This window comes from Sturnus vulgaris, chromosome 6 (assembly GCF_052056855.1).
Source record: "Sturnus vulgaris isolate bStuVul1 chromosome 6, bStuVul1.hap1, whole genome shotgun sequence".
Taxonomy (NCBI): Eukaryota; Metazoa; Chordata; class Aves; order Passeriformes; family Sturnidae; genus Sturnus; species Sturnus vulgaris.
The window spans coordinates 12075439-12093065 of record NC_142248.1 but is presented as its reverse complement, the minus strand read 5'-3'; the positions used below and the strand labels follow the sequence as shown (position 1 = coordinate 12093065).

The 17627-nt window shown below is 37.1% G+C and overlaps 1 protein-coding gene across 4 annotated transcripts in view; it reads left to right on the top strand.

Moving 5' to 3' along the window:
- The window catches only part of ZNF106 (zinc finger protein 106), a 38718-nt gene that overhangs the window by 826 nt on the left and 20265 nt on the right, over positions 1-17627 (top strand). For all 4 annotated transcript variants that reach the window (XM_014869277.2, XM_014869280.2, XM_014869278.2 and 1 more), the window contains exons 2-5: positions 7030-7115; positions 8407-8468; positions 12617-12814; positions 14798-16882. In XM_014869277.2, the coding sequence (XP_014724763.2) occupies positions 7062-7115; positions 8407-8468; positions 12617-12814; positions 14798-16882 (2399 nt within the window). In that variant the 5' untranslated portion in view covers positions 7030-7061. The remainder of the gene's footprint in view (positions 1-7029; positions 7116-8406; positions 8469-12616; positions 12815-14797; positions 16883-17627) is intronic.

Genomic DNA, 17627 nt, shown 5'->3' with positions numbered 1-17627 from the left:
TGCAACTTTAAAGAACAGGTAGGTTCTGAGGTGCTGTGACCTGAGAGAGAAGAGGACTGAGAATTTGTGCACTTTGTTTTCAATATGAGTTTGCGGGCTTGCATTTCCTATATTCTGCTGCTTGTTGCTGTTCTTCAGTTATTTGCTGCTTCTTTCAGTTAAACCTCAATTGCTGCATTAAACTAATTGATTATTTTGCTGGACTGAGAGATCCTGGCCTGAGAAACCCAAACACTTAAGCCTTTCAAAAATTTGATTAATAGCTTTTCTGAAGTTTAGAAGCTTATCCCCATTAGCACTACAGTATTTGGGATTACTATTGCAGGCTCTAAGGCCAATGCAATGTGTCTGTAACTTTTTACCTTGGAAAATATTTTTTCCCCTAAGTCTCTCCTGTTAAAAGCAACTGAATTATGTTTTGGCTTTTTTTTTAAAGTCCTTGCTTGACTTCAGCTGAACTGGCAGCATAAGGTGGCTGCACTTGCACTCCTTTGTATGTTCCTCTAATGACTGATTTTTGTATGTAAAGTTAGCTAAATAGGCGCTATACTCCGGCATTTTCAATTTGGAACAAGGCATCGGGTTTACCCAAATTGTGTTTGTATGTTACTCAAGTCCGTTTGGTCACTGTAACCAAACTTCAGGTAGCTTCTATTCCCTATGTTCAAAAATATCACATATTTGAAGAGATGTCAGCTAAAGACACCTTAATTCCTGCAGGGCTGTGAATCCAGTACAGAGTGACAGCAGTCACTATCCTCTAAATGTGTACCTAAATTGTCTACAAAGATACTACAACTTGTACTAAAAAAAAAATCATAAGATGTCCAGAATAAAATTAAATTTGTTCAGGATCAAATATTAATTGTTAAAGCTCTTCTTAACATCTGGTAATCCTTTTCTGTGAACTCTGCCACCAGATGGTGTCATAAGATTTGAGGTGTTATCTGACTTGAGGTGATTCCAGCAAAGTAAGAGGATACTATACCTTACAAGTAACTTCTTTGTTTTTATAAAACTGTGTTTTATATTTATAATGTAAGGTTTTTGGGTTTATTTCATCAAGTCCTAGACTGTTTTACATTTTGATCCTATTGTGGTAGAGCTGCTGGAGTTCAGCCCTGGGACAAAGTGCATTACAGAGATATGATAATTTAGGCAGAGCCCTGTATTTCTATTACCTGGTCATTAATGACTACTATCTTAATATTTGAGATCCATAACTTGAATTTTCTTGGCATGAAAGCTCTTTATACTGAAGAGTGACTGAACTGCCTTGGTTTGAGTGCTTCAAATCACTCTCCAGTGATTCTTCATACTCTGTAATGACACTATAAATAGGAGAAGCCCAATTACTTACTGAGTGCTCTCTCTGCTTGTTCTCTTGTGTCTGTACAGATCTTTCTTAGGCAGTCTGAGTTATTTTGACAAGGCCAGGTACCTGCTTCTGTGGAGCTGCAATAGATGGGATGTATAGAGTAACCTGTTTTGATGTCTTTTTTGAGTCCTTGTTCTTCACTTATTATCAGTGGAAGAGATGTCATATGCATACTTGTGAAGGATATTATGAGCTTAAATAGCCTAGGAAGGGGAAAAAAATTATGCAACTAAATGTTACAGAAATAAGTATAAAATTAAGTGTTGGGTATTTCTGTCATTCTTATAAGGATCTGTATAGTGAAGACCCTTTATAAAGTAACTTGAGGTTACCAGAATAAGCTGATGTAAATACTTTTGTAAGTCACAGAAATATTTAAATTATTAGATTAAAATACTTAAACATAATATTTAATTAGGTTGTTTCCCCCACATCTTGTGGATCACTATGTTGCTTCTTAGTAAGATTTAGTCATTATCAATTATGTTTGAGGCTGTAATAGTAGTAGGGACGCACAGATAACTCCCTTCTCCTCAGGGTGCTAATAGGGGTGTTAGCTGGAGTGCTATGTCTGGTTTTGAACAGTTCTTTTAAAGTGCTTTGGGCAGTTTGGAAAGGGGAATAGCCAGGAAATGTGATGTTTGAGGAAAACATCTGAAGAAAACAAAACTTGCATATGCCTTAAACTAAATAGGGAGTGTGGGAAAAAAACAAAAGCTTTCCAAGTATGTGGATTTTAGGTGTTCTAAATAACAGCATACAGCACAGCTCTCCATTCCAGTTTGGACAAAGTATACTCCTGAATCTTTTAGTGTGTGGAAAGCTCTTGTGAATAAGGCATTTAGTTTCACTAGGGAGAAATCATCATCATGATTTACAGCAAGGAAACTTACTTTGTGTATTAGGAAATTATTAGCATTGTTTATGTATAGGAGTTGGAAAAATGTGATTTGGTTGTGGCTTAAAGTGTATATGTTCTTCTGGTCTGTGCTCTCTCTTTATATTTACATGAAATAAAAATAGAAATAAGTGAAAACTCTGTACTCCTGCCAGGTGTTCTGTGCCTGTGCTAGTCTGTTTAAGCTATTTCTCTGTGATGTCCTTATCTCCAGCAGACTTTCCCTGGATATTGTAAAAATTCCAGCCATATTCATGGGATAGCATTCGAACAGTCTGCTAGATGTTTTCTAGGCCAGTTAGTGAGGTAGATTTTATTGCTCTTAGTAGGAGCTTAAAGAACTTTGCTCTGTGAAATAACTCTTCTTTCCTGGTTCAGTGTCAAAACAGTTGAGCACTTGTCTGCCCAGTTATAACATTTGCTGTGTAGTGGTGCTGCTTCAGTGCTCAGGGGTCTAGACTACTCTTAGTTTGTCACATGGAATAAATTAAATCTTGGAAAGCAGGGAGAAATTTGCCTTAAAAGTTTTGCTTCTGGTACAAGTATTTTAACTTCTGGAGTGTAATACAATTTTCTCCTTTGCCCTGTAAAAATAAGAAACCAACTACAGAATAGTTTGTACTGTTCAGTGCCTGACAGAGTGCTGGAGGAGAATCATACTGTTTGGCAGGACTTAACTTTAGTAAGCCCTTAAGTGTTTGTTGCCTGGGTTGGGTTGCACAGGTCAACATCTTAGAAGTTAGTGCCTCACACATGTGCCGAGAAGGAGGGTTAAGGTAATTAGTGGAAGTTCTAGTGGGGGATGCATGGTAAATTCAGATGCTTCATGGGCAATGAATCTTGGAAGGGAAGATAGTCTGTGAATGCTGGTGCTTTATTCCATGTAAATCCTGCTGGAGGGGGATGAAATTGGAGCACAGGGCTCTGTATTATTACTATTCTACACTTCAGCTGGTATGTGTGCAATTGGTTGGTGCAGGAGAGAAGTCAGTAAGGCACTAAGTAGTGACATCTCCACAAGGAGCTGAGCATGTGCTGAGCATGTTGCTGCAGAACATTCTGCACGGTGAATCTGTAGCCTCCTGTTCTTCTCAAGTGTTGAATTTCCACTGCTCTCTGTAGGGACATGCAGCATTTGGGCAGGCCTTTAGACAGGCCAGCACTGCTGATCTCTTTGAAGCCTCCTGAGGATTTCTAAGCAGCTGGAATGCCATGCTGCACACCCCACTCCATGGCACTTGTGGCTTTATATAGTCAGAGTGTCCAGCCACTAATCTGTAGCAGATTTAATCTTGACGTACATTTTTAATGTATGTTATCCGGTAAGGTTGAATAACTATGGGCAAATGGATGTTGTAGCAGGAAGTAGTCTAATGCCTAATTTTCTTTGTACACTATTTTTAGTTGTGAGGAAGGCTCTCCCAAATCTCTAGCAGACTTGCTTGGTTGAATGTGTGTTGTTTCCAAGCTCTGTACAAGTTCAGGCTGTGGGCAAGCTGTGTTTACATTGCATAGTTGTAAAATGCATCCCTTGCCTTTAAAACAAACGAATAGATCACCCAGAAAACAGTTACATTCCCTCAAAATATTAAGTTGTTGTAATATCTCATTTGTTTCAAAGGCTTTACATTTTGCTCTTAAGACGTTCTTTTTATGTGGTGGTGAGGTCTTTTTGGCAAAATCTTTTCTTTGCTTGCAGTGTGTTTATTTTTTAAAGTAGCTCATCTTCCTTCTCAAGTCCCTGAAAAAGTAATTTTCTGTGTTATACAGCAAGTTAATGATTGCAAAAACAAAAAGTGTTAAAGCTGATAAAAACTTTAAGGTTGTTAAAGTATGTGGAGGGTTTTTTTAAAAATTCAAATGTGCTTCCATTTATCTAGAGAGAGCTTTGTTTCTGAAGTTTCTTCATGAAGAATGGAAGTTTTGATATTGAACAGACCAATATATGATGAGATGAAATGCAGTGACTACATGGCTCAAAAGCTGTCTGATTGTTGTTGATCAGGAAATGATTTATTATGTTATTCAAACTACTTCATGGAAGTTCTTTTACAGTAAAATTGAAGTCCTAAATTCAAGTGAACCATGGGGTTTATAGGTTTATCAGCATTTGGGAGAAAGGATGATGGGAAGTGGTTTATATCTATGTAGGACAGTAAGTCAAGAGGTGATCTGGAAATAGAATGTGTGTCTGTGTTCTCCCAGTCCCTGTAACATCTACCAAATCTCTTTATTTCTGAATCCATGCCTCTGAGGGCTTCTCTCTATAGAGCTGAAAGTTTCCCTTTTCATAGTGACATCCAATAGCATTTGAATTCCATTAGTATTTTTAGTGCTCTGTCATAAGTAATGCCCAGCTGATTGGGCAGTTTGCCGAAAACTCTTCCTGTGATCGTGTATAGTTACTATATGTTTTAATTAGCCAAAACAGGTGTAGTGTTAGCTCTGCTGGTGGAAGCTTTTTAATATTCTGTGCTAACTGGTCTGCTTTTCCTGATTTAAGTCCCATGCTGCTTTCAGCCCAGTGCAGAAGGAATTCTGTAAATACTGTGGTAATCTTGAATGAGATCTTGAGCACATGTAGGGTATTACTCCGCTCAACTACAAAGTAGTGCCAGTGAAGAATGTTGGGGGAGTAGAAAATATTTTAGTGCAAAAGGAAGTGTCTGAAATTGGTGCAAGGATTAGCAGCCTCGCTTTCCATGAGTACTTCCATATTAATTGCATTAAACCAGCTGTACTATGCTGGATAGGCATCTAAATATTTGTCACTTGTTTATGATCATTAATAATTCCTTTGGGTCTGTTGCAGCTGCACAGATCTGTGTATAAACAATATATTGATGATGTGCTACTACATTCAACTAATAAGTCACAAGAGCCTCAGGAGTCTGCAATATCTCGTTTTCTATCTCTACTCATATGAGCTTAAATTTTCCTTAACTGCTGTCTCAGTTGAAATATGTTTAAAACTAAGTTATGATCTGTATAAATGCTTTCAAAATAATTTGTTCCAAAAGATAGTATTTCTGTATCCTGACCTTCCATGGAGGCAGGTGCTTTTGCATGCATGGATGTCACTGATACCATATGAATTTATATGCAGGCTGGTGCAAAGTTTTGAATAACCTTATACCTTTGTTGGGGATTATGTGTCAAAATAAATAGCTGCTACTAATGATTCAAATATATCAGATGCCCATGTGATGAACCTAAAAAGTGCATATTTAAAGACTTATCAGGTGTCTCAGGGAGGTCAAGAATGGTGGTTAGGGAACACAGGATGACTGAATCTCCTGCTGTGTTTTAAATGTGTTTGCTTTAGTATGATGATGTGGATTTTTTAAGGGAAAAAACTCTCTGCTGTCTAAAGGTGAAAGTACTATTGCAACTCTCAATTTTTTCCCCTTTAACCTGGACAGATGCTGGTACCTTATGTGTAAATGGACATTCAAATCTGTAGGGAAAGAGTAACTTGTCAAAGAACTATGTTTTGGACTTAAAGGGTTGTAGTTTTCCTTGCTGATTTTTGTTTACAGTTGGACAGAACAACTGAATATCAGACCTGCTTTAACTCTAGGTAATCTGGATTTGGTAAAAATCCTGTTCCTGCCCTTTGCTCACAGCTTCTAGTCAGTACCAGATTTGGAGGTCTTGATGCCTCTGATAAAGAAGGTCAATGTTGAGTAATCAGAATTAACTTTGTAAGGTCAGTTGTAGAGAAGAATTCTTGAAGAAGGCTCTTGCAGGTTAAGTTTGATGCTGTTAGCTAAGTTTGCTCTAGTATAAGATAGCAAAACTTGAAAGGATTTGCATTTTTCTGTGCAAATACAAAAATGCTGAGTATTAAAAGAATGCATTTGTTCCCAATTTAAGGTGAGGAACTGCCTTTGCCAAGTCAATAAAAAATGACAATAATACTCAATCATTCTGCGTTTTAGTGTATTTTAAGAGAAAGAGAAGTGCAGAGATTATACCCTGTTATTTAAACAGACATATCTGTTTTTGCATTATAACCTAGACTCTCTAATTTCATTGCACTCCTTATGAGTTAAACATTATGATAAAATACATGATATTTAATTTGACCTGCTACTACTTTCATTTGCATATATATAAGTCTCAAGTAGATTAGTGTTAAAATGCTGTCTAAATTGAATATTTCAGTACATGCATATGTGTACTTCTTAGAGAGGCTAATGAGAAAAATACTGAATTTAAAACACTTCATTTTTTATTTTATTTTATGGTGAGTACATGGATAAATAAAACTTGAAGACTAATGGTCTTTGATATCATGAATAACCTCTGCTTCATTTTCATAGGACCTTAAATATCTTCTTTGAGTGGCCCTGTGTACTAAAATAAAGATCTGAGTTTGCCCTACTTGGTTTTCCCAATTCCTTATGTCCCTGTCATCATCCTAGTTGAAAGTGTTTTGTTAATCTGATTTGAGTAGCTGAGAGGATTCCTACGGATCTCTGGCTGTTGAATGAGTAACGTGCCTTGGATGACAAGGAACACAATGAAAGAAAAGGAAGTTGCTTTTTATTATGGATGTTTTAGATGACTGTTCAAAACTACCTTGTATTTTTTTTGAACAATATCGATTATGCATGAGAGTCATGCATTCTCTTAAGCTTAGCACAATAGTTTTCATGGACAGTAACTTTGCTTACTTTATTTAGTAAAATAGATGAATGAAGCAAGTAATCCTGAATGTTGGTTATTTTAAAATTGTTTTTATTTGCAGGTATGGGATAAGATACTTCCAGAGTCATAAGCATGGTTCAGCAACGAAAATGTGCATTATGTCACACTGTGTACAACTCAAAAAAGGTAAATAATTAATGCTTGACATGTATCAGTAGATATTAATGTGATGTGTGAATGAGAAATGTTTCCATTTTAAAATTCTGCATAGTACAATTTCCCTTTACCAGATATATAGTCCCTAAGTATGTCTCAAATTAAAGAATATATTTGCATGTGCTTCGGAGTATCTTTCTTGAAGTGAGCTGTGCAGTATGCTTGATTCTGAATGTTAAAAATAGTGAGGCTTATGAGTTTCTTTTAATATTATTTTATAAAGATACTAAAGTGTAAAGCACACATATTTGGCTATAAATTGTGATATGGGAAGAATAATGTAATACACCATTTTTTAGATTCCTTTTGGGAAGTCTGTGTTTCCATATGGAAGAACCAAATGGAATTGTGTAGCACAGCATGTGTTTTCATTAATGTGTCGGCTTGGTGTCCATTTTCTGTGTGCTGTGTATTTATGCAAAGTCTGCATTGAAACGGATTGTTTCTTAATGCACCTTCATGTACTGTTCAGCCACCTGGCTTGTGGAGATGTGGCAAATGCCAGTGTTTTAAAATTCACACCACTCTTCAAAGTTTTCCCTTTGCAGATTGGATTTCAGGGGCTAAAGAGGATAGTGGTTAGTATCTGGTCTTTGAAGATTTCCAAACACTTTGGGTCAAGCATCAAAAGGAAGTTCAGTCATCTGGAATGCTTCCTCTTGCTGAGCAATGAATATGCAATATATGAATATGCAATGAATTTCTCTTCTGGCAGCTGCCTTTCAATAGTAAATAATTATAACAGTACTGCAGTTCATGGATCAAGGTTGCTGTAAACAACAAAATGAGATGTACATCTCAGTTTCTAAAGTGTCTAGCTGAATAAAATAGTATGTGATGATGAATTTAAAGCTGTCTTATAATAAAAATGCAGAGAAACTGCTCAGATTGCACAGGGAAACTGTTTTAAGTACTGTGGCTCTAAAGAGTGGTATTAATGAGACTTTTATGATTTTCAGTGATTTGTCAAAAATCAGTCTAATAAACTTTGCTACATGCAGTTATTTGACTTTCTCTTGGAATCTGCTTCCATTGTGTTGAGTTTTAATGACTCACGTGTGTTCTTCTTGGGAAAGGTAACATAACTTCCTGCAGGTGTGCCTGCTTGTGCTTTTGTAGTCACAGAAACAGGAATGGCAACTGCTACAGCCCTGCAGTGGAGTACACCCTTGTGCAAGGCAGGAGAATTCTCAAAAATGAGTTTTTCAGACATGATACAGTGTTTTGTTTTGACCAGTATTTTTTTTCCCGCATGTTAAAGGAGATGGAAGAGCACATAAGAAGCATGCTTCACCACAGAGAACTGGAAAACCTAAAGGGAAGGTACGAGAACAATCTTGAATCCTTCCTCCTTGTGCCATTTTGTATGTCACTTTCTGGAAGAGCTCCTGACCTATTTCCCATACAAGCTGAATTGCATAATGTATTTTTACAGTTCACTTTAGTAGCGTGCCTTGTCGTACAGCTGGCAATGAACGTATTCTCATGATGTCAAAAACTCAGGAGGCAAACAATGATGTGAAAGAAAGCTCACCTGCATTGCTTTGACTGCAGTGAAATAATATTACTTCATTCTTGGCAGTTTCATGCTTGGTTCTTTTTTTTTTTGCAAGCGCTAGATTTCTGCCTTTGTCAGAATTAGGAACAGTGGCATTTTTATTTTTAAATTTTTGGGGCTTTTTAAAGTTTTCAATGATGTAAAAACAATTGTTGATCTTTTAAGGCACTGTGAGTGATACTTGCTTGAGTGATTTTCATTTGCCACCATGGTCCAGTTGCTTGCTTAAGAGGCCTAACCGTGCTGGATAGTGTTTTCTTTAAGCTTTCCTTGTTTTATTATTTAACCTTTAGAAAGTAGAAAGGGGAGTTAAGGGATATTCAAATATCATCCTAATAGTAGGGAATTAGGTTGCAACCAGACTACACTTAAAAGTTATTGCAGGTGTATGGATTTTGAGGTAGCTACAGAGATCAGATACTGTCAAATACTTGAGTATTTGATCTACAAATTTAATTTTTAATAATCTTACAGCACAAACTTACACCTTGTAAAGGACTGAAAGTAATCCTCCTTCCACTCTTTGAGATGTGGGGGATTCATTTTGTCAAGACACCTATCTTATACATAGGCTAAAAAGCCAGAATGCTCTCTGCACTAGACACTGACTTTTGGCTTCTAGTCAACTAACTTGTGGAGCACTTCTGTTCTGGACTGTCTTATTCTGACAATGTTTCTGAAATTTCACTTTTTTTAACATCTTTTTTTTCTGGCCTTCTACATTTTATTTTTGTTTTTAGTTTAGTTAAGTCCCTGGAAAGTAACACGAATTTCCAGAAATATTGTGTCTGCAGTGGCTTGCAAATGATTGGACAATTTTTGGTTTTCCATTTCCATAGGACTGATGTTAAATTTCTTTCATCATCATTACATTTTTTATTACTAATGTAACTATCTGTCTTCATTATTCTTTCAGAAGAATGCACAGAAGATGTTTGTTCTCGAAATAATGAACTTAATTTTTCACTGTGCAGTTGCAGCCTTGTTCTCTCTCTTGTGCCCCTTCTTCGTCCTCTCATTTAAATTTAATTAGAAGTTTTTTAGGAGTCTTTTACAACCACATACTTCAAAAAGAAAATGTGAAGCACAAGCAACAGCCTCCTGAGTGTGGCTGAATTGTGTAACAGAGGATAATACCATTAAAGTGTATAGAATGTCAACATCTTACTACCTTGAAATTTTAGAATCCAACTAGAAGTCACCTTTCAGACTTCCTTATGGAAGAGAGGTAAAGGAAATGCACACATTGATTCCTACTTTTTTTTCCTTTTGAAGTTAGTTTAGCAATCTCAAGGGCTAGAATAATTTTCTGGAAACTTAAATAATTTTCTGGAAATTTTAAGACTTCTCTTTTTCTTGAAGTCTTACTCTGTGTGATGTATAAGGAGAATTGGATGCCGAGTACGAAGCTGTAGCATGCTTAGGTTTTGTTTGTTTTTAGTTGAAAGTGAAATAGTGCTCTTGTTACAAGGGACATTGAGTCTAGAGTCTGAAGTACCCATGTAGTAAATAAAGCTCTTGGATGTTTTCATACTGAGAATGCTTTTGTTATATTTGCCTCAAACTTCTTTTGGCCGTCTTGTTGAACAGCCAAGATTATGTGGTGTTCCTGTATGCTAGGGGAATGTGTAGACATGATCAGTGTGTGTCATTGACTGTGCTGGTTCTGGATGGCATTAATGGGTATAGGAAAATTGTAGAACTGCAGGAAATCTAAATTCCCCTAAGTGTAGCTATCTGAAGTCCTAGCCAGTTTATCTTCAATTAAAGCAGCTGTTCATAAAGAAAAAGAGTGTTGTGTTTTTTCTTTAGGCACTTATAGATTAACGGCAGGTCAGAGAAGTCTTGTCTTTTCAGACTGTCAGTTGGTACAAGAATCCCAGCTTTGTAATTAATAACTCAAAAGTTAGAAGTGAGAGAAAGAAGTTCTTTGTCCTCAGTCCTCAGCTGTAAACTCACTGGCTTTGTCCAAAGTAAATAAAACTTTGCAATTAGTTAGTTAGTCTATAAATGAGGGTGGTAAAAGTTTTATGAAAGAATTAAACATGGGTCCTATGAAGGATGTAGATTGTTCATTAAAGCCTAATTACTACCACATTAGAACCACTGGGGTGTGTTTCTCGTTGAGAGTCCTTAGGAGTGAAGTGGAAGGTTATGTAAAAAGAACATCTTTTTCAGTGAGAAGCCAACTTTCTATTTGCAGTTTGCCTTGTGTGATGACCTAAGTTAAAAATAAGTCTTATTAGCTATGCACAGCTGTGCCACTTATGAGTGTGAAGAGGATTCTTCCAATGACATTAGTAAAATATACTGGTTTGGTTTACCAAATATGATGGTTTGGTTACCTTTAGTGCATTAATAAGATAGCCCAAAGTACACTATACAGGATATGGGCTTTGAATATTTATTAGCAAGTGTGAAGTATACAGAATTAAGTACATGTAGTTCTGGAAAGTACAGGCTAAATTTGGAAGCTAATGACATCATAAATGAAATTTATCTTAATGTTTAATCTGAAATTAATTAGGCTGCAGCATACAGAATAATTAAACATAAAAATTCTGATTTTTAATACTTAGACTGTTTAAAATAGAGCCATCTCTAGGTGGGTCTGCATTGATTAAATATCTCAACTATGTTAGTAGGGAAAACCATTGATACCTACGATAAATAAAACATAGCTGATGACACTTGATTGACCATGCCAATAAGGATGTTGCCTTAATATCTTGAGTGAATCTACATCTTTTGATCTTTCTCTCATTTTATTTTTAACTGTTCACTAAAAAAAGAAGGATTCGTATTTGTCTTTTTCCTTTATGGATTCCATTTTCTTGACAGTAGTCATGAACTGTGTGTCGTATTGCAATGCTTCTGTTCTATGACCTTGGTGTCAAGTGCTGCATGAGAACATAGAAATCTGCTTTCATGAATTAACTGGCAGAATTGAAAGAAACATTCTGGAGGCAGTCAGTGAATCCTGTCTTGGTCCTGCTGAGTTATTTGCAGTAGAGTATGCTCTGATTAATTTTTTTCTGATTTTTTTTTTATTCTGGTGAATATATTTTCCTTGTTTAGGAAGTTAGAATGTACTTCTTTAAGTACATGGGAGTATTGGAAGAATTTGTCAGAAGAACAAATGTGGTTTTAGAAATCTCTATTTCTTAAAAAGAAAAAAAAAAGTTAAAGTCTTCCAACCTTAATCCAGTAACATGAGTAAAGCCGTTTGTCTGATACAGCTGTCAATTTTCTCCAGCTGAAATTATTTCTATATTTTTTAAGATAAGTCCTCTCAAGTAGAAAGCAGACCTCATGCACACTTGAACCAAATAAAGTACAGTGAACTGAAGACACCCTCCTATCATCACTGTGCTGTGGAGTCTTTGGATTCCAGGCAGCAGTCTCAGCTGTCCCAGTTTAGGTTATGTTGTATCAGGATTGGCTGTATCCATGTACTGCCTCCCCCCTTTTCTAAATTTCACTGGGGGGAAGGCTCAGGGCAAGGATTAAATGTAGAAGCTGTCACCAGGCTTCCCCAGTGCAGCTGGCAGCATGGACGGGCTTCAGAGCTCCTGCTAGCTCTGGAAGCCTTCCATTCTGCCTCCTCGCTCACTATGTTTCCTCTGAATAGATTTTGAGTACAACAATTCAAGAAGAATTCCTCCTCCCGGTTAACACAGCTTTATTACCAAGTCTTTTACCTCTTGATTGTTGGAAAAAAATCTTGTAAAAATTGACCATCAAAAAACTAAACCTTGAAAGAAAAAGCCAGAGAATTCAAATAACTTCAATATACTGAACAAAACCTAGTTGCCTTGAGCTCAAGCACATTCAGAGGAAACAAAGTAAGACCAGAGCTATCTGCCATGCCAGTTGGCAGAGTTGAAAGTCCACCCTCTGCCTCTCTTCCTAGGGATAGCAACCATGAATGCCAGGTGTGCAGGGTGACGCTGGTGGGTTTGTCAGCATATGCCAAGCACATCTCCAGTCAGCTGCACAAAGAGAACGTTGATGCCCATGACAGAAAACAGGAAGAGAAAGAAGAGGCAGAAGAAGAATACCTTGACAAAGAACTCATTCAACTAATCAAGCAAAAGAAGGAACGGAACCGGTGAGATTTCCTTTCTCTGAATGTTCTTGTCCTGTTCCTCTACTACTAGTACAGAAATACAGTAATTCTCCAGTATGGGTTAAAAAGGTCTTGTGTTGAGAGAACCCTAATGTTTTTATTTTAATATTTGATACCTTTTTAACTGAGGGCTTAATCAATCGACAGTAGTGCTACTATTGTTTATGGTGCAGGTTGTCTGTAGGAACCTGGCCTTTAAGAAACTGCTGCTGAACATGTTTTTTAATAAAATGAATTGGATTACTCTCGAAATGTCACCCTGAAATCCCCTAATCCTTGAATGGAATTTCTTACCTGTTCTACCTTGCTGCTTACCATTAGCTAAACATGGTTCCAGTGGTTCACTATGAAATAGAAGGCTGTAGAAAGTAATAAGTATTGTGTTTAATTTTACATGGCAGTCTGCATACGTGCATTGTTTGTGTGATGTTCCAGTTGGGAATATATTATTTGATTAGATTTATGGCATGGTGATGATACTAAAGAGGCATGTCATTTTTAAAAGAGGCTCCTGTGTTCTGTGGCTAGGAATTTGAATTAGTGTTTCCAGATGTTGAAATCTGGAGATTATTAGGTTTTGACATCACTGTCGTACTAGTATGTCCATGCACTGCACAATGGTAATGTTTTCATACTGGTTAATGTAGGTAGCAAAAATGTCACTTTCTCTTTTTGTTTTATGGAAAAGGAGTAATGCTGCAACTGAAACCACAGAAAATCTCTGTCTGCTGGGTGCTGGTTTGGAGAGGGGTAAAACCAGAAAGTACAAGGATTAAGTTACTAATTCAGCAAAATTGTTTCCATTAGATCATAATCTAGTTGAGTCAGCTCTTAGAACTTACTGTATCACTTAGACATTGTTTTTTTGAATTCTTGTCTTAGAACTCAGATTATTTTGCACAGTAGACTGTTTTCCATTAGAGGGCAGTTATTAGTGAATCTTTTAGCAGAACTGGAATGTATTAAAAACATAAAGAGTGATACAATAGGAATTTTCAGTTTACTCAAATCAATTGTTTTTGAGTAGTAGTGTAAAAGTTTACTGTCTTTCTTGTCCAGGGATCTAGAGTGGATATATTTTTGTGATCAGTTTCTGGAAAAACCTTTTAACAGAAACTCCTCATTTGGTAGGATAATTATTTAGAATGTTTAGACTGCTGATCCCTGAGAATAGCTGTAGCTGTTAAGGTAGCATTTATCTTTAAATGTACATGTGATAGTTTACCACGTGTTTCTGATAAGTTGCCAAGCACAAGGGCTATCCAAAGGGCAGTTGACAGTGCTGCTGGGAGCTCATACAGTCTCAGCATTGCATGCTGTGGACTGTTCTAGTCTCTCGATTGAAAGAAGACAAATTAATTTTATATCTGACGTACATTTTCTGTGGATGTTTTACATCTGTGTTTTAACTTAACCTTTATAAACAGAGCAATCATGTCAATTGTTCTGTCCAGTAAGGATAATTACGAGTTTTTCAGCCTAACTTTCCTCTGTTTTATATCACCCTCTAACACCAGCAGAATAGTCTTCAGAAAAAATGATTCTCTCACTACTGAGTTTTTTATTTACTAGGATAGATCAAATTGTGAAGATTATATAACGTAAAGAACCTTTCTTTTTCTTCGTTTCTTATTAGTTCAATAGTAAATATAAGGGAATATTTTTCAAGTTAGAGACAAGTATTTGAGAATTAGTCTGTTGAACTGTCCCTGCACCTCCTCAGTTGTTCTTGTAAGAGAAATTTTGAAATTACCATGTTTAAGTGAAGGTACAACATTAGTTTTGAAAGTCAAACATTACTGAAACTTGAACAGCAAAGCTGCTAAAAAGTATCTGTTTCTTTTTATAGTAAATAATTTTAAAAAGTATTTTCTTCCCAGTGCAAATAAAATTCATGAATCTTGTGGACTGTTGGATTTTAGTAGAATAGCATCAGAATTTAGGCTTGTCTCAATTCTTTTGTAGGCAAACTGAACCAGGTTGTGCAAACCAAGAATTAGAATGTGATGATAGGAGATCACAGAGAAGGCGAGAAGATAGAGCTGCTTACAAAGAAAGAGAAGCTTATGATCAGTCTTCATGGCATCATCATCATGCATCCCAAAGGGACTGGAAGTGGGAAAAGGATGATTATGTTAGTCCTAGACAAGGCAAATTTTCACACTCTCAGAGGAACCTTAATATGAACAGACATTCAGGTGGTGCAAGGGGGCGCCCTGGGTGGCACCAGAATGTTTCAGGAAGCCCTTTAAATCGACATAACTGTGGGAATTCTGGAAATGCTTGGCATGTAAGTGGGCGGGGAGGAGGAACATCAAATTGGCGTCATGGTGCCAGGGAAAGAAATCCTACTTGGCACTCAGAAGAAACAGGTCATTTTTCTAGCTGGAATTCCAAGAATTATGGAGGAAACTGGAAACCTCATGGTGCAAATGGCTGGAATTTTGGAAACTCAGGTGCATCTCAAAGCTATCCATCACAGCCAAATATGTACAGTAAGGAAAGGTATGCATGTCACCGGCCAGAGAAAGGCAATGGTCTGTCATACAGAAATCAAAGAAATAGGGATGACTGTCTGGATTTTACTAGTGATAAGCTCGCTGCTGAGGGGGTATTGGATTTTGGTACATTGAAACTACCAGAAAGCAAAACTTCAAGAGCCAGTGGGAAAAGTGTCAGTCCTTCCAGAGATAAAACATATCGCTGGACTCCCTACCCATCCCAGAAAAGTGCAGAACAGCAACCATGGTCTGAAGATAATGTAGATAAAATGGATTCTGTTCTTACACCTACACCTCTTACTGATTCATCAATGAAAGGAAAAGCTTGTGATGCCAACGTTAACCTTTCAAAACTTAAACAAGAAGCATCTTCCCCTTCTAATGGAACCTCAGATCACCTTGATTCTTGCAAGGTTATGAAAGACTCTTCCAGTGGTGAAAAGCCTGACAAGGATGATAGCAGAAGTAATAGGATGCCATCACTGAAATCCCCTCTTATGAATATCACAGATATGAAGTTATCTTTGACAAAGCAAGACACGAACAGTCTCTTAAAAAATGTCAGGCTTCTGTTATCCTCAACTAGTGGTGAAGAGCAGAATCATTTGAGTGCAGTGAACTTGGGAACAAACAGTTTCTCCTCTTATTCGTCAAAGCTGCATGGTGCTTGTATTGGTAACTTACAAAACAACAAAGATGTACTTAGTAGCAAGCTTGGAGAGCCTGTGAATAACTTAAGTGAAGCAGAACAAAATCCCAAAGGTGTTCAGTCCAACAATTCCTTGCAAAATGCTCCCTTAAGCTCTTGCAAAGATACAAGTGACCAGAATAGGGAAGAAACTGAGAAAGCATTGCCAAAGAAGGAATTCAGACTAGATTCATTAGAAGATGTGAGTGGTGATGATTTAATGGGAAGCGAGAAATCAGAAACAATAGTTGAAAAGTTGGATTCTTCTGTTACTTCTTGTTTACCCTGTGACACTCCTGAAGGTAAAACTACCACCTCTGAAAAAAAGGATGATGAAAAGCCATCTGCTTCAAGTATTGCGTCTGCTCAGCTAAAAAATTTTACATTTCGGATAGAACCCACAGTTTCTTCATCAAGCAGTCAGGACCGTTTGCATGTGGATTTGAAAGCCTCACAGGACGGGGAAGGGAATGAAGAGTGTGTCAAGTCACATGATCAATTTGAAATAGAAGGTTTTGAAAATCCTTCAGATAATGACCTTCAAAAAGGAGGAAGCCAATCAGGAGGCCTCCTTCTTTCAGATTTAAGCAAACTTGGCCTGCCTGCTTCTCTGCAAAGAGACCTGACTCGCCATATCAGTCTGAAGAGCAAAGTCGGGACACATCTCCCAGAGCCCAACCTCAACAGCGCACGTCGCATTCGGAACGTGAACTGCCTCCGGAAAAGTGAGACAGAGAAGGAGTCAGGGCTTAAACCTACCCTCAGGCAGATTCTTAGTGCTTCCCGACGAAATGTGAACTGGGATCAGGTCATCCAGCAGGTAACCAAGAAGAAACAGGAGCTTGGCAAAGGTTTACCAAGGTTGGTAGCTTCCAGATCTAACCATACCGCTCAGGGCATGCTGAGGGGGGGATGCTTGTTTTTTTCTGTATCTGAAATTAACTCCAAAATCCTAAAACTAAGAGTTCATAATGAAGCTTGCTATGCCATGATCTTTTGCAGAGTTTTTGAAAGTTATGCCAATTTTTTGCTAATAATGCTGCAGAGTTTTTATTGATTGATGCTATGAATGAATGTCTGTCCATGGATAAGTAAAAGTGATCTGCACTGAAAAGATTCTGATCAATTCATAATGGTTGCTTTTATATCTGAATGTGGATGGTAACAATGTAGTTTCTTTTCAAATTCTAGTAATGGAAGAATGTAAAAATGCAATCAGGATGAGAACAATGCTGTGACAGTTGCCTATTTCCTCATTTATTTAGGACTACAAGAAATGCTTGCAGTGTAAATGCTCACTCTTCATTTGTTAATCTTCTATTCTCATATGCAGTTTGCTTTTGTATTTAAGGAAGCAATTATATAATACTGTATTTTTAAAACTTTCTTTAAACGTGAAGTGTTTGAAGTGTTTTGAATACATGTCAGGTTTGATTATTCCAGCCTTGCTTGGGAATAATTTATAATAACGTGATTTCTGACTTAAAAATCGTGCTGCCAGTTCTTAGCCACTAAGTCTGGTTATGTGATACACAGGAGATCTTCCATTGCCAGATGAGGTAGAAAGTACAGAACAGCAGTGTAATGGTATTAAATTTACTGCTTA